This window comes from Lepidochelys kempii, chromosome 18 (genome assembly GCF_965140285.1).
Source record: "Lepidochelys kempii isolate rLepKem1 chromosome 18, rLepKem1.hap1, whole genome shotgun sequence".
Taxonomy (NCBI): domain Eukaryota; kingdom Metazoa; phylum Chordata; order Testudines; family Cheloniidae; genus Lepidochelys; species Lepidochelys kempii.
Genome location: NC_136397.1, coordinates 15,571,648 through 15,595,263, shown reverse-complemented (window position 1 = coordinate 15,595,263; position 23,616 = coordinate 15,571,648). Strand labels below are relative to the sequence as shown.

The 23,616-nt window shown below is 49.5% G+C and overlaps 1 protein-coding gene across 10 annotated transcripts in view; it reads right to left on the bottom strand.

Moving 5' to 3' along the window:
- Nucleotides 1–23,616, bottom strand: part of SAMD11 (sterile alpha motif domain containing 11) — a 221,497-nt gene that overhangs the window by 52,020 nt on the left and 145,861 nt on the right. For all 10 annotated transcript variants that reach the window (XM_078849360.1, XM_078849358.1, XM_073317120.2 and 7 more), the window contains one exon: nucleotides 20,003–20,127. In XM_078849360.1, the coding sequence (XP_078705486.1) occupies nucleotides 20,003–20,127 (125 nt within the window). The remainder of the gene's footprint in view (nucleotides 1–20,002; nucleotides 20,128–23,616) is intronic.

The window sequence follows — 23,616 nt, the reverse complement described above, 5'->3', positions numbered from 1 at the left end:
AGACACAGTGTAAGAAGTTGTCGCTGACAGCGTCCAAGTGGTGAGGAGAACAGACAGTTAACAGGTGGAGGGCAGAACCTGCTAGGAAATGCCTTTATCCAATGAGGGATGTTAGAACTCTGCAAAGTTACAAGGTGGCATTTCAAGGTTTTAAAGAGCACAAGCTGCCTCTGATCTTATCTCACCGTGACCCTGTCACCCAGGCTGTTAACACCACCAGCGCTTGGAAGCATTGCAAAGGTCTGCAGCCATCCCTAACTGAAAAACAAAGTCAATACAATGAAATGGTGGCAATCTGAAGAAAGGATGGACTCAAAGAGAGTGACAGACCTTAAATCTTCAAGGCACTCCAAATTCAAGCCTTAACTCAGCCTTCAGTGGGGGATTGTCGTGTCCATTTTACAAAAGTGGAAACAAAGACCTGCCACACACACTGTCCACTAGCAGAGCCAATTTTGAAGGCTCTAAGGAGTACCTGGCCTGGCATCCTGTACTCAGGTCACAAGACAATGCCTCTCTCTCCTTCCCACTCCCCAGTTATCTGGAACTCCTTATTCTGGGTGTTGATTTGCCTGATTATTATACTCTTGTGCGTGCTGCAGACCTTTGGAGCTGGAGGCCAAGAGCCTCTCACCTTCTCTCATCCAGCATTTGCCGTTTCAAAACAACAAAGTCCCAATACTCAGCTCACCACTCCCAGGGGGGAAGAATCACATTAAGGCCTGATTTCATGCATTTGGGGCGGAGATGGTGCTTATGATTCAAATGAGGATTTGGCGACACGCTTACAGGTACGGGTGGGTTAGGGCAGTGGCTCTAAGCAGCTGTAGTAAGCGTCCATGACTTCACAGCTCTGCCGAAGCACCTCAGTCACGATCTAGAGTCCCTCCTCTGCCCTGCTACTTGAACTGCACAAACAGACGCACAGCTCTGTCAACACGCATTTGTTCTGACCTGCCTCACGTCACTCCTGACTGGCAGCACCCCCGGTACCTGCAAAACACTGTACAAACATCCACAAGTGACTGGCTCTGTGCCCTGGTCTCAGAGAGCGCTCCGCCACCCGAATTCCTGAGCACCATGTGCACAAATGCAGTGGTGGGTCAAACACACTCATGTGATTCGGGTCATGCTCTAAATAGAGCTCACTATTTTCCATCTGTAACCAAATCAGGATTTGAACCCAGCTCTCCAGACATGCTATGTTAGCATATTAACGCCAGCAAGACCTGCAGCCCCTGTCCCAGTATCTCACATCCACATACAGTCCTGAGGCTCCAAAAACCTCTAAATAATGTTATTTTGTTGTCAAATCAGCATGTTCCATTTTAAAACCTAAAGGATGGAAAAAAGCTAGGGGGGAAAGAAAAGATGACAAGACTCTTAATATACTTTCAGCGTGGGAGTTCTTTCCATTATATTAAATCTCTTCTCTGCTAAACCATGAGCCAACTTTGCATTTAGTGTTTTGGTTTTGGGGTTTTTTTTTTTTTTTATTTAAAACATGTTTTACTGCATCACATTAGACAATGAGAATGAAAGACAAAATTGTGGTTAAGGCACGTGCCAGTGAGAGTCCCCTGGGTTCTATTCCCAACTCTGCCACAGACTACTTAACCATGAGCAAGTTACTTGACCTCTCTGGGTCTCATTATTACTTATGTATTTGCATTACAGCAATGCCTAGAAGCCTTAGCTGACACCAGGATCTCACTGTGCTAAGCCTTGTACATGCACATAATGAAAGATAGTCCCTGCTCCAAAGAGCTTGCAGTCTAAGCTCTCACAATGGGGATGAGAAAGGAATTATTATTGCCAGAGAACAGAGATGTACAGAGGCACAGAGTGACATGCTCACAATTACACAGGGAGTCAGCAGCAGAACTAGAAATTTAACGCAGGTCTCCGAAATCCCAGGCCACTGGCAGTTCCTTTACCACAAGACCATCCTTGCTCTTCGCTTCCTTTTTTGTAAAATGGGGTATAAGCCCACCTCACAGAGGTAGCTGAATGGTTTCATTCATTACTATTTGTCAAGCCCATTGAGACCCTTGGATAGAAGGTGCTATGTAATGCAAAGATTCACATTATAGTACAGGAGAACTGGTCCTCTCCCCTCTATATCTAGAGCCTGGACACACCAGTCCCATCTGGGGAATATGTGCCCGGTTCCAGCACCTGTCACCACCCAGCCATTCCAATACACCATTCCACAGGTCGAAATCCACTTTCTGGACACATACTAGCGGAAAGGAGGAAAAAAACAGACCCTGAATTCCAACTTTGAACAAGTTTCCCCCTAGCTTGGTGGCAAAGTGAGAACAGAGCCCAGGAGCCTTGGCACACCGGGGGTCACAGTGAGAGGGGAGACACAACCAAGTGTCAGCGAGTTACAGCCACCTTGATCTTCCCATGTTGCTGAATGATGGGGGCCCTGGGTGGGTCCCCATATGGAAAAGACTGAGGACCACATAACAATGGAGTAGTATCCTTTCTTGTTAAAGGTGCTCACTTACTTCCAATGGCAGGCATAGGCTGGGTCTATGCATCCCATCAATTGTACCTACACAGCTCGGGAACCCCAGCCATTCAAACCCCGCAATTATTTCAGGGATATTTCCAATTTTTCCAACTCAAAGGGTCATCACCACCCGCACTACTTCCTTTGCAAACCTCCATGACCACTGCACCAATCACGGATTTAACTACCCTGAACTGATTGTCGACAGATCGGTAACAATCCAAGCTTGCCAGCTTCTGCAGGGTGATAGCAACACACTTCTGGACTGTCATGGCCTCTTTTCTCTGAGTGATCTGTGTCACAACCAGGGTCAGCCAGGCCTAGCGGCTGTAGCAGGAGCTGGAGTCAGGAACCAGGAGTCAAGCTGAGGGTCAGGGAGCAAGCAGGGCTGGAGGAGAGCAGGAGCAAGGCTCGGAGCAAGGCTGGCAGAGGAGTGATCGCAGCTGTAGGCATAAAGGGTTGACCAGCCCAACCTGCTGCTGAGCTTAAAAGCAGGCCTGCTGGCTGCCTTGTGCCCAGCAGGTCCTTGCTGCAATCCAGCTGAGCTCGCTAATCTGCCTGCAGGCTGGGCTGGCTAGCCCTCAGGCTCAGCTGCAGGAGCTCTCTCCTGCCAACCTAGCCACTCCGGGGCCCTGGCGAGCTCAAGTGCCATGGCGGTTTTCCTCCTCAGAAAGTTCTGGGCCCACTGCTGGCCCTCCTGCGCTCTCATCACCATGTAGCCGCACCACTCGGGGCTTGTGGTCCTGAGCCGGAGGCAGTGGTCTGCATGGGGGCTGGAGCTGGACGAAAAACAGCATCAGCTCCATCCACGCCTCCATCTCCACATGCTCCTGTTCTGTTGTTGTAGGGCTTCTGCTTGTAACTGCAAGCTGCCGCCTTCATCTTCTCCAGGCCAAAAGCCGCCTCTGAAACACCTGGCACTGTCTCTTGGCAGCAGATTTTGCAAGGGCATGCCAAAGAAACACTGACTCCACAGAAAGCAGCCACTGCCGGCCCTGGTTGCTAGAGTGAGCAGGATCATGTAAGAGCCCACCCCCGCACCGCCTTGGGGTCTGCCAGGAAACGAATTTCCCAGGCCTAGACCACTTCCTCACACAATGGGCAGAAAAATTGCCCCACAGCACCTCACAGCTCACTGTGAACGTGAGCCCAGAGCAACGCAGTGGGCTTTGGCACTATGGATCACAGGATACTTGTCCTGATTACTGTTACTGCTTCTCACGGCCAGACACGATGCCAGTGCAGACGCGGGACAGCCGCATGCTGACATCAACAACGGGGCCGTGCTGGAGCAGGGTAGGCGCTCATGCGTTGGCTCACCCAGGATGACTGAACCCCTGGCAAGCCCACAAGGACAGCCTGAGATGCATTACCGCCAGACAAAGAGAGGGAACTGGGGCTGCCCTGGGGAGCAGAAAATACCTCCAATAGCCTTTTAGCAGCAAGAGGGATCTCTGAACTAACATCGAGGTTGAGCCGAGGAAGTCCATGCCAGTCAGTGCCACCATCTCCCGTAGCTCTCTGCTGTGATTTTCCCAGGGGAGCCACCTCACCCCCACAGTACAGGGCAGAATGGCTGGGCTCGCACTCAGTGGAAGGGGGCAAATAATCACTGTAACAATCACTCAGCAGGTTCAAACATCGGGTGTCTCTCACACGGGGTGCAAACTTTTCCCATGCGCAGACAGAAGGGAGGCCAAGGGGCCACATTTGGTTCTTCTGCAGTGCACAGTGTTACCAATAACGGGGCAGGGTTAGAGTACCGCTCCTGCATTCCCTAGCCAGGGCACTGCTTTTGCTGCAGAAGCACCTGGTGCAGCTAAGTGGGACCGAGCCAGGTTAGATGGGTGCAACCAAGGCTCAGCTGGTGAACATTTAACAAGTCAAACCGGCCTTTCCTCTCTCGGTATTATTTGAACAAGGGCAAACGTCTTTCCAGGCTCCTAACTCCCCGCCCTTCCAATTCAAGTCCTGGGTATAACAAACAGTTCCCACTAACCAGCCTGAAAGGTCTCAGAGGCATCTCAGTACTTTCTTTTTCCCTCCTCTGGTGCACGCAGCCTGTGAAAATATCCCCACTCCAGCCCAGCTGCTCAGTCTGTCCCTGCGCAGCGGGCGACAGCTTCGTGGGGATCCTGGAGGCTGCCGCCCTGGCAATGGGCTTCTTGGTCTGCTCTGAAACCGAGATGCAGCACCAGCTTGCCGAGTCCCAGCGGGCCGTGAACTGCTAACAACAAAGGCTGGCGAGCGAGGGGCCGCACAGGGTGGGTGAGCACAGCAGGGTGGAATCCTGCGGCCGATCAGCTCTGCCCCTCGCCAGCAGCAATCAATGGAACAAAGGGAGAGTGAAGCACAAGGTCATGGGAATTATGGGCCATAATTTAACTGAGAGCAATGGGTGTGGAAAAAAATTATTCAGGGAAGGTGGGGGAAGAGGGGGAAGGAAGGCAATAGGGCCTCTGGAAGGCGGGATCCCAATGCTGGAGAGTATAATGAGCAAACTTTGCCACAAGTTTACTTCTTGCAGAGAGCAAGGGAAAGCCCTGTAGTTCAACACCAAAACAGCAGCAGCGCAATGGTGCAGCTTTGGGCAGATCTGGAAACAATTTCTTTGCACCCTTCCGGAGATGGAAGGTTTCACCCCTCCAACAGGACAGCTCACTGGTTGAGAGGACTTCACTAGGTAAGGCAGCTGGACTGCAAGCTCTTTGGGGCAGGGACTGTCTTTTCGTTCTGTGTTTGAACAGTGCCTAGCACAATGGGGGCCTGGGCCCTGGCTAGGGCTCCTAGCCACAACTGCACTATAAATGATAAATAATAATTTGATAATGTAGTCACAAGTCTCTAGCCAGAGATGAGAGCACAGCAAGTCTCACAGATCTGGGTCTGGATCCAAAAACTCTGGCTCAGGATCATTCTTAGCATACACCAGGGTTTCTGCAAATGTTGGAGCCAGGAATTCTCTCCCCAAACAGCAACGCTTTGGGTCCTCTGTAACAAAATACTTCTACAATGGGGATAGGGGACAGGCACAAAGGAAATCTCCCTGGGAGTCACTGCACTGGGATGGAGTATTTGAGGAGATGGGACAGGCTGATGGTTTCTCTTTCCCACTGGCTCATTTCCATGATGAGGTGCTGAATATGCAGTACTGTACTAACTAGGCCAGACTACGGTCTGGATTTGCAAAATCTCAGGGTGCATCTGCACTGCCATCAGAGGTCTGACTGCAGCTCTGGTAGGCAAACCCAAGCTAGCTTTCGCCTAGCCAGCGCAGCTGAAAACAGAAGAGAAGATGCAGCGGCACGGACCCTGTGTGGGCTGTAGAAGCCCATCTGGAATCCTGGCTATGGACTTGCGTTACTAACCTGCACTGGGATCAGCACTAGTGCACATAGGTGCTGACTCCGGGGGTGCTCTGGGGCAGGAGCAGCCATGGGGACAAAATAGTGGGTGCTCAGCACCCACCAGCCACCCCCCGATCAGCTGTTCGGTGGCGGAGCGAGGGTGGGGCCTTGGGGGAAGGAGCGGAGCCTCAGGGTGAAGCACTCACAGGAAAAGAAGAAAATCGGCGCTACTGAATCTTCACTGCCAGCGAGATCAAAGCTAGCACGGGTCTGCCTACCCGAACTGCAATCACATCTTCAACTGCAGTGTAGACACACTCTGAATTTATTCATTTTCTTAAAATCCTTTCCCCTTCTCTCCCCATTTGGGCAGGCTTTTCCTGACTCCCCCTTGGAAGAGACTGGAGCTCCTGCAGGGAGATCAGCCTCAGAGCCGGGAAGAGAACTGGAATAGCTCGGGGCGCAGATCCGTTCTTGCAACTCACGCGGTAAGAGCTGATAAATAGCTCTGCAGCAATATTTAGACGCCACCCCCGAAGAAATGAATGGGGCGCTCCTCTAGCACCATCATCCAGAGACCTCGAAGTATTCTACAAACCTCACCCACCCCCAGGAGGTGGGTTTAGTGTCATGAGGTCAGACTGGACACTGACGTAAATGGGGCAGGTGAATGCTCAAGGTTACACAGAAAGTCGGTGGCAGAGATGGGCTTTTCACCCAGGGAATCCTGACCCAAGTCCCATGCTATAACTCATCAACGCTCTCCTCCCCAGGTTTGGAAAAGAACCCAGGTCTCTCCTGAGTTCCAGCTCTCTGCTGTAACCAGCAGGCACTCTGCCTCTTGCACAGCATGTCAGCACTGGCCAGTCAGTCACCAGCTGTCTGCGTCCATTCGCTTTGCATGAGCAGCAGCAAAGTGCCTCAAAGCTCAGCCCAAATACTGAGATTCCCAAGGAATGTGACAGAGGGAGGTGCGGGTCATCCTGGAGCCAGCCTCCAATCTGCCTGTAACAGGGCTGTTTATGAGCCAATGTGCACAAACACCCCCTTGTCTCCCACTTCCCTGTGCAATTCATTTCTACAGAGCACACCGAGCCATAAAAAGGTGGTAAATATTCATAGTATGAAAAACACTCAGAGAGAGGATATGCTGAGCTTGAGAGAGACAATCGGACTCGTTTTATACACTGCCCAGAGAGTCCTGGTTAGCAATTGTGTGAGCCCCACCCCCCCTCAGGGAAGAAATTAGGAGGATATGCTGGGAGGTCTAGTGGTTAGGGCAGAGGAACTGGGAGGCTGGAGTCCAGGCTTCTATCCCCAGCTTGGGGAAAGAGTGTATTATTTGAGAGGCATTACAAATCAGGACTCCTGGGTTCTATCCCCAGCTCTGGAAAGGAGTGCGGTCGAGTGGTCAGGGCAGTCAGCCTGAGAGTTAGGACTCCTGAGTTCGATTCCCATCTCTGCTAGCAACCCACTTTCTCTCTGTGCTGCTCTGAAGCCCTCTGTACCTCAGTTTACCTGTCTGTAAAATGACAGGTTTTAGAGTAACAGCCATGTTAGTCTGTATTCGCAAAAAGAAAAGGAGTACTTGTGGCACCTTAGAGACTAACCAATTTATTTGAGCACAAGTTTTCGTATGCATCCGATGAAGTGAGCTGTAGCTCACAAAAGCTTATGCTCAAATAAATTGGTTAGTCTCTAAGGTGCCACAAGTCCTCCTTTTCTGTCTGTAAAATGGGTATTCTAACCCCGTACCTGCCTCACAAAGACAGTTTGAGCTGTAATCAGTGCCAGCAGAGGGCTCCGAGGTCATGGGATGAAAGACCCTCTTGGCAGCGAAGCACTATCCCACGGAGCCCCATGACCCCAGAGACCTCAATCCTGCCTCCCCCTCCCCAGGCTGAGCGTGCTCACTGCGAGCTTGCCCACATGTCTGCGTCTATCCTTCAGAGAGCTGCTCCCCTTCTGATTTCTCAGACCCATCCCACCCTGTGATAAAAACCTGCCACAATTGCTCCCTCGCCTTGAGATGCACCCCCAAAGCTTCCCCTTCTCCAAGTTCAGGGTGAGCTCACCATGGCATCGGAGTGCTCGCTCGTGCTGGTCGGCAGCATCACAAGCATGGCTTGGAGCCATCTTGCCCTGGAAGCCGGGCCCTCCTAGAGCAAGCGAGCGTGAGGGGGGCACAGCGCAGCCTTGGCTTGTGGCCTCTCTTGACAGAGACGAAGCGTCTCATGTGTGTGGCCCATGCCAGCGTGCTGCTACTCCCTTAAACGCCCTGCACAGCTGCTGCGTCTGTGCAGGTTCCTCTCTGCACAGACCTCGCTGTGCCACTATCAAAGGCGAATGCTAAAGACAGTGACTCCAGACAGAGCTGCTGGTGGTGCCGTACGCTTCGCACCATTTAAACGTCCGATTGCACTCATTCAGCCCCTGAAAAAAACAGCGCTCTTCCAGCCCGTGACAGCTTTGACAGCCAGACTCCTTAATTCCTTTTTCTTATTCCCTTAATCTGTCATCTTTATCAGGCTGGGGAAGTGCCAGGCAGCATGCAAGAGACCCGGCCCCGATCAATCTCCACATTACAGCTGACAGAATGGTGCTAATAACTTATTGATCTCATGTTTGCCAAGCCCCACTGGGGCTGAAAGGCTGCCATTGATTGGCTTGAGAGAAAGAGCCCCTCGGCTGAGAGCAGAGCGGAAAGCCTTCAAATTGTCTTCTTCCAGAGGCACTCGCTGGGAGACTGAGGGAGGGCAGAGGGAGGAAGAAAGAAGGGGAGAAAGGAGGACAGAAACGGAGAAAAGTGTGTGTGAGAGGAAGAAAGAAGGGACAAGATGAATAAGGCTTAAATAAGGGAAGAGAGGAAGGAAAGTGTGTTTGGGAGAGAGGAATAAAGAAAGGCAAGGGAGAGAAAGGGGGAATGGAAGGAGAGAGGAGGAAAGAGAACGGGAGAGGAAAGGAGACATGTAAATGGAGGGAAATGAAGTAAGGAACAAAGGACAATCTGGAGCTGACAACTTTTAACAGACAGATTGATTTAGGGTATCCAGATAGCAAGTGTGAAAAATCGGGACAGGGGGTGGTAATAGGCGCCTACATAACACAATGCCCCAAATATCAGGACTGTCCCTATAAAATCAGGACATCTGCTCACCCTAGACAGACTCCCCTCTTTTTACTGACAGCAAAGGGTTAACTTAAAGCTCCCTCCCCCCCCATCCCCCCACTCCCAATCACGCTGCTCCGGAGTAAATTTATGTTTGAATGCTGCAAAAGAGCGCAGCAGAGACAAGTTCCCCTGGCAGTGGTCAATACCACGCTCCGGCGTTTGGGGAGAGGGCGTCGGCGGGTGGGGGGGAGATTCATTGAGGAGCCAGCTCCCCACAGCCACACGCTCACAGCTGACACCTCCCCGCCAGTTCGATCGGTACCGCAGGCTAGAAGTTTGCTTCTGCCACAGATGGCTATTGATGACCCGAGTAATCACTGAAAGGCGTCGGACACTTTGGGGGGTGGTGGTGTCTTTGCCCTGTTCCACTGGGGCTGGGGGTGTCTCACCTGTGAACCAGGGTGCTCTTGCAGCCTGGGACTACCTGTACGGGCAAAGAGACACCCAGAAAATGTGGAATGCCCACAATAACGGCTACAACAAAAGCTCCTCTGAAACCACCACACATCGCTTCCCGCTGATTCCAGCTCAGCCCCAGGCCAGATGGTGGGGCTGAGTGCTGACGCACAAACTGACCTGAAGAGGGCATCAGTGAGAGGACCCTCTAGTTCCTGGAAAGGCAGCTGGTTCTCAGCATCGCCTGGAATGGTTTTTGCCAGTTTGGGGGATCTCACAACTGTTGTTAAGTCCACACCCTAGCAGGGCTTCTTCAGCCAAGCTGACCTGAATGGCAGGGGCAGTTTTTTAAAAAAACTCTTTCTTGGCCTCCCCAGGGTCAGCTCTTTAATGTCACTCCTCTCAAAAAAAACAACCACCCAGCCAGGCCTATCTCCAGAAAGGAGGACTTCCCCCCAGCTTCCACAAGCTGCTGAGCCACACTGTGACTGCAGGAAAGAAACCAAGGATCAGACAGGTAGCCCAACGGCTTCTGCAAGAGCAGCTAATCACAATGTAAGCTCGTCATTGACATACTGTGAAAAACAATTAATTAAAGAGCTACAAGCAAACGTATGCACTAGTGTAAGAGATACCCTTACTTCCAGGCATGGTGTGATTGACTTCACGGCAGCCACTTCTGATAACATACAGATGCCTGGGCATGCACATGTATATACGTATGTAGTTACACACAAACATACACATACTATATATGCACACACACACGTGTGCACTTATTCGCTCGCACCCACACAAATATACGTATGACACGAGCACACACTTTTGGGAGGATACAATCTCCAAGCTGAAATCTATCGACTCATGGCGAGGCTGGGAGCAGCAATTCATTTCCCACACCCCGGCAGCAAGCGAGAGTGGACAAGTCAGGTGCCACATTACACTCCATATTGGATTTCTATATATAACATCAGTGAGATGTCACAGCTCCAATGATTTGTTTTTGGCTCTTTACTAGCTGCCTGTACGACACCTGGGGAAAGAGTTCTGTTTTGGTATTTGGGTGATGGGAGGGTTAGTTTTGGAAGCGGGATAATCTCGCTCTTTCTGGATCTTTAAGGAGAGGATGAGAGTCCGTGTTGTTTATTTCAGTGGCTCTCAACCTTTCCAGACTATGGTACCCCTTTCAGGAGTCTGATTTGTCTTGCATACCCCCAAGTTTCTCCTCACTTAAAAACTACTTGCTTATAAAATCAGACATAAAAATACAAGAGCATCACAGCAAACTCTTACCAAACAATTGTTTACTTTATCATTTTTACCTTATAATTATAAAATAAATCAATTGGAATATAAATATTATGCTTACACTTCAGTGTATATATCGTATGTAGAGCAGTATAAACAAGTCATTGTCTGTATGAAATTTTAGTTTGTACTGACTTCACTAGTGCTTTTTATGTAGCCTATTGTAAAACTAGGCAAATATCTAGATGAGTTCATGTACCCCCTGGAAGACCTCTGCATACCCTCAGGGGTACGCATACCCCCCTGGTTGAGAACCACTGGTTTATTTCATTTCCCAAAATACAAGTCATGTTGGGAGTGAATTAGGTGGATTTAGGTGGAATTAGGTGAATTAGGTGAATTGTTTGGTAAGAGTTTGCTGTGATGCTCTTGTATTTTTATGTCTGATTTTATAAGCAAGTAGTTTTTAAGTGAGGAGAAACTTGGGGGTATGCAAGACAAATCAGACTCCTGAAAGGGGTATCATAGTCTGGAAAGGTTGAGAGCCACTGAAATAAACAACACGGACTCTCATCCTCTCCTTAAAGATCCAGAAAGAGCGAGATTATCCCACTTCCAAAACTAACCCTCCCATCACCAGGTTTCAAACCCAAGTTTCCTGATTGCCAGTCCAATGCCCTGTGCCCTGGCCCACGCTGCCACGAGTTCCAGTGCAGGGAAGCGAACTGCACTTCCACCACATGCTTGCATGTTGCTTCTTCACCTCCCAAGACCTGGGTTCAAATGCAAAGCAGGACACAACCACCAGCAGAGGCTGGTCGTCTCCAGCTCCCAAAATGCTTCAGCAGAAACAGAACATGAGAGGAGCATAAAGAGGGGAGGAATCTGCAATTCCAGCCCCAGATCAGAAGCTGGAGACCAGGTGTTGACTAAGGTCAGTCCCCCATGCGTAGGTAAACAGCTGCCCTTCATGATAACACCTGTACACAAAGGGGGCTGGGCTTCCCACCCTCATCTGCCCATTTGGAGCTGATTTTCTGCTCAATTTAAGGCAGCAATTCAATAAAGGCTTTTTTTTCTTTTCTTTCTTTTTTTTTTTTTGAAAGTGAAAACATGCCTGTGTCCTGGCTCGTTATCCCAAGCTCAGAAAACAGCCCATTCATTGCAGATCTGTCTCTAATCATTAGCTACAACATCCTTGGCCCGAGTTAACCCTTGCCTGGCTAGATGCAAAGCTCACTGAAGTCAAAGGGGATCATGCCGCTGAGAGTTCTGGCTCAGGCCCGTGGAGAGCAATATAAGGGATTTAACTAACTACTCTCACACACACATTCTTGGATGAAAATCAATATAAGGGATCTAACACACACATATACACCCCTTCCTGGAAAACTCCAACAATTTTTAACACAAGTCTATTCAATGTTCACTTCTGATTACACTATATTTCATAGCATAGCCCAGAGCACCAGACTTGGAGAACTGTTTCCTGGCTTTGCAACCCAACCCCTGTCTGAACTTGAATAAGACACTTCCCCTCTCTGTGCCCCAGGTTTCCAATCAGTAAAATGGGTAATAGCAATACCCCCTTCATAAAGTGCTATCTAAGAGCTAGGTATTGTCATCATCATCTATGGACGAACGGTATCGCATAAGTGCTAAGTATTCTTCTTCTGTGAAATCTTTCAAGGAGAAATCACCACAAAAAATAAAATAAAACATTAATTGTACAAAAGGTTATAAAATGTACCTTACAAACTGGAGGAAAAACATAACATTCACAGACTGTGGCCAGAGACCAAGAGAGAATAAACCCTATAGAAATTTGGGAGACTGCCTTTTGCCCCACTTGTCTAGACATTCTGCATCTGGTTTCAACTCAACTGAGTTATACAGGATTCACCGTGTGGGTAAATGACCTGGGACACTGGGATGAGGATACAGCACTGTTCCTGTTAGGCCAGGACCTCCAATGTGAGTCTCTGCCCACACAGACCAGCCATCTCCAAAGACAGCTGGCGCTCTCTGTGGGCATTCATGGTAGGGAGACAGCTGGCTTTCAAGACCCACAAAATCTGCAACCCAGAAGGGCCCTGGAATCATTGAGGAGAGGGGCCTCCAATCCATAGGATGATCCCAAATATAACATGGGGCTGTGTGGGTCTCCTGCTGCCTGGATGACCTGACTGGGGTCCTGCTAACCACACTGTGTCTTAAAAGGACCATGGCACGGTACTCTGCATGGGGCTGCTTGGGAGGCAATAGCCAGCCATCAAGCCAGCTTCCTCCCGTCAGGTGGGGACAAAGAAGGTAGAGGGAGGACAGCCCCAACCCTCCTTTAGCACCCATTGGCCTGACCCTGCAAACCCATCTCATGCAAGTATTCCTGCTGCAGCTGCCAATGGGACTACTCGCCTGAATCACAGCCCCAGAATCAGGCACCATGTTGGGGAGCGACTAGGGAACGGGGGGATGGGACAGGAGGAAGAAAACAAGGGGCCCTGTCGGGGAGAGGAGAGATTGCAAGGTTGGAGATGGCACCTTTCGCTCCCCAAGAGGATGGGTGGCCCCCCCAAATCCTGAAGCCAGCCTGGAAGGGAGGAGCTCCACCACCTGTCTGTCAGCCACTGGATCTGCAAAGCCGTCACCCCCGCCCCGCCTCCCGCATGCCCTGGCAGGTTGCATGAGCCAAACTGGATAGAGGGGATTGGACTTGTTTACAGACACACAGCGAGCTGCTTAAAGGGGCTCTAAGTCTGTGTTTGATGTGCAAACCGTCAGCTTTGCTGCCGTGCCTTTGTCAGGCTCTGCTCATCCTTCTGCGTCTCCCTCTCTCTCAATTAAGATTAAAAGTGCTTTGTGCCATCATCCTCTCTCACGGCAAAGCCCTCTCTCGAGCCACTGCCGCACCTCGCCTGCTGCCTCATCTTTATCTGATCCAGTTGGGAACTACTTCTATCTGCTCACTGGGCTCACTGGCTGCCCTCCGCCCCCCTCCTTTCTCGCTCTACCTTTTCATATGTTGCTACGCCTCTTTCCGAACCTCCGCAGCGCAGGTGGCCTCCGTGCATTTCCAAGGTGGACAGGCCCCAATATTTTTCCATTCGCCAGGTTACAGCCCCGGCTGCAACCCCCCTGAATGCCGGTGTGAGGAGGGGACTGGACGGTTTTCAGGGAACACAGCAAAATTCAAGGTCGGGACGCAGTGGGCTTTGGAAAGAGGGAAATTGTGGGGAAGGAAGGAATACACTGACCCCTGCTACGTACACGGGACTGGTACAGCCAGGCATCAACTGCAGGTATTTTCACAACAGTGCTTACCCTACACTGTACAGTTAACCCAGGTGATTGGCACCCGAGTTAGCCAAGCCTAGGTGGGAGCATCCCCAATGCAAAGCCTTATCTGCATCACTAGGTCCTTACTGTTCCTGCACTTGCTCGCCTGTGTCTGGGGAGATAGCCATAGTTCTTTGTGCTGAGGTGCTCTAGGATTCTTTCCCAGTCAACCGCGGGAAAACTTATCTGTCCCTTGTGGGGGGAGAAGGTGGCTTGTGGGAAGGCATTGGAGGACTCTGAGCAGTCGAGTAATTTAACCTTGAGTCCTCACTGCAAAGTGGGCAGGTTCCAACCCAAACTAAAGCGGAGCTCAGTTCTAACCTACCCTGCCTGCCAGGTAAGCTAAGCCAGGCTGAAAGCACTGGGCCAGAAGTTCTTCTGTATAGATGGCAGAGAGGGCTAAGGCTAAAACCTGGATAAAAGCCACCGCTAATTCTGCAGCGTAGACCCACCCTAGATTTCACATGGCATCTGAACATTGTTTTGATCAGTGAAGAGCAGCACAATCAATCAGCGGAGATTTAAATGTCCCTGCTTATGCCGTGTTCACCGCTGCCAGAATCAACAATTCCTTTGTTCTAGTTCAGAAATCACCAATATCAGTACTGAGCAGGTGTGTGCGGCACCCAACACGATGAACTTGGGTGCTGCGCAGGGTGGGCAGAAAGACAACTCTTGCCATTCGAGAGCCTATTTCAAAGTCAAACTCATATAGGGCCTGATTCTGCCAGCCTTACGCTGCCCAGCCGACTAGTTCCAAGGGGACTGCTTGCTGAGTCAGGGGCTGTGCAATGCAGAGGAGAATGAGGGGAGCTGGCCCTGGATTATTATTATTTTCCTTAAATAAAAGGCCCCGGGCCATGACTGCTCTCTACCCCGCTGTAAATCCAGAGTGACTCCACTGAGCTCAGTAAAGCTGCTCCATATGCACAAACGGTTACAAAGAGCGGAATTGGGCCACTGACTGTGATAGGGAACTTGGGAACCATTTCTGAAGAACCTGGGGTCAAGCTTCTGGTCTCAGTTACTCTGCCAGCCTGCGAGTTACTCTAGATTTACCTCATCACAACACAGAGCACAGTCTAGGGCCTGGAGTTTAAATTTGGGCTTCACAACAGCTACTTCCCTCCTCCTCGGAGCATTCACTAACCGCACATCTGGATTGCTGGCCTCAGCCCCTTTCTTCAAAGGGCCTCTGAATGGGAAGCCCTGTGTTCCAGCTGCTGACCAGGGGAACAGACACAGGTGCTGAAATGTCTGTTCTTCCTACTGCGGGGGCTGGGGGGCAGGCTGGGGGCTAATGGAGGCTTTAGCCATGTAACCCCATTCAGTGCGTGAGCATAACTCCCTGTACAGCTAACAGAACAGACACACATTACGGGAAGGATATACCCATTGTGGGGATTTTACCCAACACTTCATTCTGGGTCACTTCTCTCCATGTTAAACCCGGCCAGGAAAGGAGGAAAAAATGAAGACTAGCAAGAAAGGGGCGGGAGGCGGAGGAAACCTTGAGCTGGAATGCATTCCATGAACCAGTGAATGACCAGAAAGCATGAACGTGGCAGCTCCTCCCTGGACCAGGGCACCAGGCTGGTTCCTGCAGAAATCCAAGTGTAGCACTGATAATAATTATCATAAATCTTTGGTGTTGGACAGCGGACCCAGCACACACAGGGTTGCTCCACGATTAAGAGATCTCCGTAATATCTGAAGGTCCCCAGTGGGGCCAGAGCAGCGAGATGCAGCTAACATGCATCAAACACATAAGAATATCTCAATCATTACTGCTGCCAATGGCGGCTCCGAAACCGATCGATAGGGCAATTAGATTTTATCAGCACACGCCTTTCGGCCTCCTCTTCTGCTGTCTTTGCAAAAGCCTTGGTTAGATCTGCGTTTTCGGGGCCCTTTATGTCTTGCTGAGAAACGACGGCTTGACCAGAGCATTGTTTTTTGCAGGTGGGGTTTGTTCTGCCTTGTTTTATGTTTTCAAGGTTCAAGAAACGGGGAAAGAATCAGACAGAGTTAAGCTGGGAGCGATTCACAACCAAACCTCCCATTATTGGTAATATTATTTATCATTTGCACTACTGTGTACCTAGGAGTCGTAGCCATAGAGCAGGTGCTGTACAAACCTCCTGTCTTCACTACACACACGGAACACTTGCATAGGGAAAACACAACCCCGGATGTAAAATCCCTGCAGTCAGACTGCATGTCTGCAATCCCTGCATGTCAGCAGGAGAGAAATTACAAGGACTAGTGGTGAGAGCAGGGGGAACTGGCAGTCAGGAGACCTCCACCACTGATTTGCCCTATAATCCTGGGCAAGTGACTTTGTCCCTCTATGCCACCTTTGTGTGGTGCTTTAGAGACCCTCATTTAAAAGGCACTAAATATGGTATTGCAGTTTCTGTGGCCAGAATCTACCCTAGGCAAGTTAACAATACCTCCTTTCTCCCACTCTTTCTCAGTCTTTTTGATGCACACTGAAAGCTCTTTGGGGTTGTGACTTTTCTTACGATGTGCATGTACAGCGCCTAGCACAACGGGGCCCTGATCTTTGTAGCTACTGTGATACAAACAACAACAACAGTGAGCGCTCAGTATTATTTTCTCTCCTCATTATTAAGCAGATTTAGCACCAGCTAAGCCTCCAGGCTAACCCGGCACTAAGTTTAAAGCACTTCAGGTGGTAAATCAGTTGTGGCATTTCCCCCTTGTAAAAAAAAAAAAAAAGTCAACAGTGGCAGGGGCCAGAGTTCTGAGTTTCCATTCCCTTTGGTCCTGCCTGGTCCACATCAGGGAATCTGCTAGCAGGACGGTGGTGTAGCACACACACTAATGAGAGACAGCTGTCAGGCTCTGCTCCCAGTTGGGCAGAGATCGTTCCTACAAGGAACCTGCCTCCAAACAGCAGGAAGATCAGGTTTAAACTGCCCCTGTGGAGCCGCACAGACCCTCCTGCCCCCACCCTCATACTCCCAGTTTCCCCCAGCACCTCCTCCCACACTTGTCAACTCCTGTTAGAATCCATCCTGTCCTCAAAGGCTCTGTCCCTTGCCCAGCGGCCTCTCACTGTCCCTCCTGTAGAAAACACAGGCCTATTTCAGCACCTCTCTCTCAGCTCACATGTTCTGTACAATCTGAGCCAGGCTTTGCCACTCGGACACCGCGCTGCACTAACACCAACCCAATCAATCAAAGCCCAGGCGTTTCCCCACCTCTGGGATTCTGGATGCCTCCAGGGGTGGGGTGGGGTGGGATTCTTTTTTGTTTGTTTCCCTTGTCATCATTCCATGTTGCTGAGAACAGAGCACACTTTGCTCCTCTTCACTGCTGCAGATCTCAGAGCATTTCATCAGCCTCAATTAGGTCTGGCAACCTCTCCACAAAGTAAACAGTATTAAGCCTGTTTTCACAAATGAGGTCAGCTGAGGCACCAAGTCACTTGGTCAAGGTCACACACACCAAGTCAGTGACAGAACGAGGAAAAAGAACCCAGGAAGTCCAAAATCCCAGGCTCTGACCACTAGATAGCACTGTCTCCATCACCTTAAGAAATGGTCACATAGTTACGTTTCAAGCCAGCCCCTTGGTTCTTGGCTGCAGCAGTGCAGGAGAATACAGCTCAGAGATAGGTCCGTCAGTGCAATTTGCAAAGGAAGGAGGGATTCCAGCCGAAAGGGTGAAGCCTATGAGCTGCACTCCTAGAGGAGCAGTGCCGGGTTGCTGCTGGGGAGACAGGAGGGATGTCACACATTTTAAATGCTTGTGCCCACCAGCTGGGTAGAACTGCATAGACTCCCAGTCTGCAAAGCATGGACCCTACACCCAAAATTCCCCAAAGCTCAGGACCCTGTTTCAACCCATTATCTAGAGATGGGCCAACCTGCTAAATTCAAATCAGTGTCTGAAATTCCCCCCAACATCCTGGGGGGGGGCATCCCTAGGGTTTTGCTGTAGCTAGGGTTTGGGTTTAAACCCCTCTCATTGGGTCTGACCAGGCTGAGAAGATCGAGCTTCTTCTTGGGCAGGCGCTGGGCTGAAGGGAGCCAATCAATGCCAGTTCTTTTCTGGTCAATGTCCAGTTTCACACATTAAAATTCCTCCTGGTAAATCTACAGGGAGGATATTTGCCTCTTTCATTAAAAAAGTTAGTTTCCCCATTTCTGAACACACTGGGGCCTGACTCTGCAAACCTGTGCTCACAAAGCACCCGGCCATGCCTGTAGCAGTCAGCAGGCGTCTGGGCTGGGGAGGAGACGTTTGAAAAGTTTGCGTTGCGCTCTCTCCACGGGGTGAGTTTGTTTCTCTTTCTTTGCTGCACGGGCACCTCACCCAGGCATTAGCAAACCAAGGCCCCAATTCGGCCAAGCATTACAAGCACATGCTTACGTGCTTGGCTGAATTGGGACTGAAAGGCCTGAGGCAGCTCCCACCCATGTCACTGGGAATCCTTCCATTAATTTTAATGGCAGCTGGAGCAAGCCATAATGAAGAAGGAGACCAGCTGCACCTGTTGGTATCGCACGTCCGCTATTGTGCACGCACCCCCTCCCCCACCCACCGCATCCTTCATTTTGTATTGCATCCCGCAGTGAAAACCAGATTCTGGATTAAGCCGCATAATCAATGCCAATGATTTACATGCACACGCAAATGCATGGCTTTCAAGCAAAGACCCTAACAACATACACAGGCACATCTAAATTCTGGCTTTGGCAGATTGGGGACCAGCAGAATAAAAACAGAAAAACAATAATCTGCCTTTTAGTGACAGGGCCCAAACAAACAGCCAAAAATTATAGGGTTAAAGACGACATTAACATCAACACCCTGCTCCCAAGTGTGGTTTAAAAAAAAAATACAAGTTAAAAAGCACTGCTCAGAGAGCAAGAGTTCCTGAGAAATAAAGCTTCATTAGCTTGTTGGGACCATAAACTCCTCTAAACCAACCCGAAAAGACTCCCCACTTGGTAGCTTTCAAAAATACACCAGTATGGGCCTGATTCTCTGCTACTTATCACTGGACTCAATGGAATCACTCCTGATTTACACTGGAGCGAGTGGCCCCTTTTCTGTCTAAAGTCCAGATTTCTGATCTCTGCTACACCAGCGTCAACCTAGAGCAACTCCGGTGAGTAAAGTGACTGAGGATCGACACCAGTGTAAGTGAAATCCGAAACCGGCCTTGGTTCTAGATGCGAATGGCGAGGGCTAACGATCCACCCAAACCTGCAATGGTTCTCCCAGCCGCTAACCATCCTGCGGGAGAAATTCACCGATTGTGCAAGAAACAAGTGGAACTGACAGTGTCACCAGTGTCCAGTGCCCCACTTGTTGACTGAGGCACATTCAGTACCGTGGCATCCCTTCCCGTCACTTCCTCCCTGATGCTGACATCCCGAGGGGCGTAGTGCACGGCTCTAGTGGAGCATCTCTGGTTCAGCACGACAAGCAAGGGGAAGCCAGGTGAACTTGTGTAAGCCAGGCAGCAGTACAAAGCCATGCAACTATCCTTGCAAAGAGTTGGCAGAGACGGAGGCAGGATGGGGAGCCTCTGATTAATGCAATTACAAATCAAACCGCGCTCTCTGCACCAGGCCTTTCTGCATCACTGGCCACTAACCCCGGGGACATTTCACTTCTTTGCTGGAGCGCTGTCCTCTCCTGCATTTTAACACAGACCACTAGATCTGAGAATGAAGCGGAGCTGAAATCTCACACGACCGCATGACTTTAACCTTCCTAAAAAAAAAAAATCCTTCCATGTTCGTCTTTGTCCACGAATACTGAGAGACTAGCATGACTTGCTCTGAAATTTAATGAAGCCGGCTGGCCAAAGTGAGGGAGGGGAAGGGAGAGGAGGGGAGGGAAGAGAAGAGGGAAGTCAGCAAACCCGAACCCAAGCCGCAGCTGGAACTTTCCTCCTCCCAGCAAATGAGGACAAAAGAACCAGGCGCCCTGGCTGCTTACCTGATGCTCCTAAGCCGACGTCGATGCTGTTTCTCTTGAATTCACAGCGACTCTGGGTCTCTGGCATAACGAGTTGGCGGCTCTGATGCAGGTTGGAGATGATGGTGGAGAGGTCGTTATCACGGCTGCAACAGAGCAGAAAAATGCCAAGTTAAGGATATCCTATTTACCATCCCATAATTGATTTTCGTGTCTGAGAGAGTGTGTGCGTGCGTACGCACGGCTTTTCTGTTTGCCCCAGAGATTTCTGAATTATGAAGATTTTTCCCTCCCTCCCCCACTTGAAGTTCCTAGGCAACCTCCTCCATTTTCGGGGAGGGGAAGCCCCTGTAGGGTAAAGCACTTTCCAAGCAGCAGGCTTGCTCCCAGCAAAGAGCTCTGCAGAGGCCAGCACCCCCGTCTCCCCTTTGCCAGAACACAAGGCCTAAGTACCTAGAAATGTGGTGGAGAAACAGACATGACTATTCAAGAACTGACAAAAACCTGGAATTCAAATGATTGACAGATGGATGATAGTTAACAGACAGCTACTTGGCTAGCTTTTCAGTTCCTCCACTGCGTGTGAGAGAGACTCTTATTTTCTTGCATAATATTTTTATATGCAGAGAATTACCATAGATTCAGCGACAGTTGTGGCCCAGAGTGAAAGAATACAACCTCGTTTATAAGTCCTATTTTCAGCCCATCATTCTAGCTGATACCAAAATAACTACTCCTTCCTTCTTGGATCAGAACACACAGAGTGAGCAATTAAATATTATTTTCCCTGTTATCCTTGCATCAAAGCTGCTTCAAAGTGGGCTTGCTTTAGCTCAAATATTTTTAAAATGTTCTCTTCCCCCTTCCCCCCATGGAATGCATGAGCAAGAGAGAAAGAGAGAGCAAGCACAAAGATGTTCACAGTAGCAACTACTAGAGTTAAGATGGCAAAATCACTGTAGTACAAAACCTCTGTTTTCATTCCTTACAGAGAGGTAGCAGCTATGGATACACATAAATACAGACAATATACAACATATATGAGAGAGAGAGAGAGATCTATGTACATATGTATTTCTAGAAGCTAACACTGGAAATCCTCCATCTATTTTTGTTTAATGCTGTATGTTAAACCACCAACATGTCTAGCACAAAGTGCCTTGTCCTATGCTAAACACTGGAGCTATTCTCCTTCCTCTCGCCAGCCAGAGGACGATAAACCAGATCTCACGGGAAGAAGTTAAGACATTTGAAAAAAAAAAAAAAAGAAAGTCAGAGGGCCCCTTACAACCGTTACTCACACGACCAGCGCACCCGCTCTGTGTGTCTGCAACACACAGCACATGACCACCGACTCGCTGGCTTGCAGGAGACCGTCCTAACCTGTGACCACCAGGGCAACTCAGAGGGTGCATTATCTGCAGAATTACCTCGCAATCATCTCCCCTTAAATATCCCCCATCACCACCCCCCTGACCATCAGAGCGAGGAAAAACCACAGAGCTGCTCAAATGCTCCAAAGAGCCCGTCCCCAGTGGAGAAGCGGGGGCTAATCTGTCGTCTAGCTCTCTGCTAATCAGATAAGTTTATGACAGAAAGTCTTTAGACAGAGGTACTTTCAGCAGGCGTCTGGCTCCAGATTTTCACAGGATGCAGCAGACAAAAACAGACTTTGTTTCAGCAGCCATGGTCATCTGCCCCATTACTCCCCCCTCCCATCTCGGGGCCAAAATCTCAAAGCCTTTTAGCTTCCACTGCTTTATTTTCCTCCACTAAACCAGTGCAGATTCCCCCTTACGCAAGCAGAAGGCTAATTACTTAAGCAAGTCCGCAGGTGAGTGGGAAGCCCCTTTCCCCCTGTCCCAAGCAGTTTTGAGTCTTATCCTCTGTGAGCTGCCACCTTTAAGACGCATTATGCAAATATTTTGGTGTTTTAAGTCATTTATGAGATTAATTTGAAGTAATTATCGGTTCTTTATAATCGTGTAGATCAATAACTGGATGCCGGGTACAGAGGACAAATGCAGACAAATGCTGCCCTCAGCACAATGGGGAGGGGGGAGGAGGTGGGCTGGGGAGGAGCACAGAGGGAGAAAGGCAGAGAGTTGGAAGAGAGAAATGGGATAACAGCACCTTGCATCCTGAAGGAGTCCAGAGCACTGCAATGACGTGGCCATATCTACAAAACTATACCTAGGGATCACTTTATCCACCACTGAAATGCAGCTGCCGCTCAGATAGAACATGTCAACTGTTTTAACAGTGGACAGCAACACTGCATGACTCTCAAGCAGTGGTTTTCAACCTTTTTTCATTTGCAGACTCCTAAAAATTTCTGAATGGAGGTGCGGACCCCTTTGGACATCTCAGATATAGTCTGCAGACCCGCAGGGATCTGCGGACTACTGGTTGAAAACCACTGGTCTTTGGTAACAACGACCTTTTTCAGACCCCTTAAGCCAGTCTGCAGACCCACAGGGGACTGTGGACCACAGGTTGTAAACCACTGCTCTAAACGAAGAAAGAAAAGCAGAAAAACTATACTCAGTGTAAATTACAAGGGGAAATCTAGGAGGAATGAAACACTACCCCAGAACTAGCACTGTCTTTCAAAATACACGAGGGGATTTTTGATGACCTCAAATACTCAGGACCACAGGTTCAAAAAAGTATCTCAGCATCCAGGAAAAAAGAAAGGTACTATGGTAGGGCATCAAAGTACCAACGAAACCACCAGCAGCACTTCAAAGAACAGGTAGGTATGTGCTCCTGAGAGCGTTACCAATGCAAGTATAGTTCTGAACAGACCCAACTCAGCCTGTGAAATCTGACAGGATCCTAGTAGAACATATAGCATGGCTGAAATTCCACAGCTGAAGATGAATTGATCTCTATGGGGAAAATAAGGCCAAAAAAATGTGGGAAGTTGATGTACCAGAGAAGGGGGCTGGGGCAGCTTTTAATGGGGCGAATTATTCCCAGGCATTCTCTCTTGTCTTAGACTGTAAGCTCTTTGGGATAGGGTGTTTGTACAGCATTTAGCACAGGGCTCCTAGGTCTACAGTTATATAAACAATAATTGGTGCTTTCCCATGTTTCCATGGACATTTGACTTACGTTTCTTTTTGGTAAAGACTTGGGAGCTGTTTTAGGAAGGCTTTAAATGCAGCAAGCCAAGTCCCCCATGGGGCACAACCCCATTGTGTCTAAGGAGGCATCTTCCACTCTTATTCATGAATGGGACCTTTATTAAAGGATATGGTGGGGGTGGGGGGGTTCTGCCCAGCTCCTACCAGGCTTTTCTAGGTCATGCAAGACAAAGAGAAGGCAACAGGATCTTTGTGCATGCAATGGTTAGGAGAAGCTCTGCCATCTCTGCCCAATGTGTGACAGAGGCAGCCAGAAAACCCAGAGCTAATCTGCAGGAGAAAACACTGACTTCAGAAAATACCCTTCTGAACTCCCAAAATGTAGACAGCTTCTCTGAAGTTCAAAAATGACTAATATTTCTTCCATTCCTACTCCCGCTAAAGTCAATGAGATTTTATCCCTTGACTTTAAGAGGAGCAGGGCTGCACCCTTAATATATTAGATTCTGTATGATCATTCAATGTGGCATTTACAAATGTTCATGC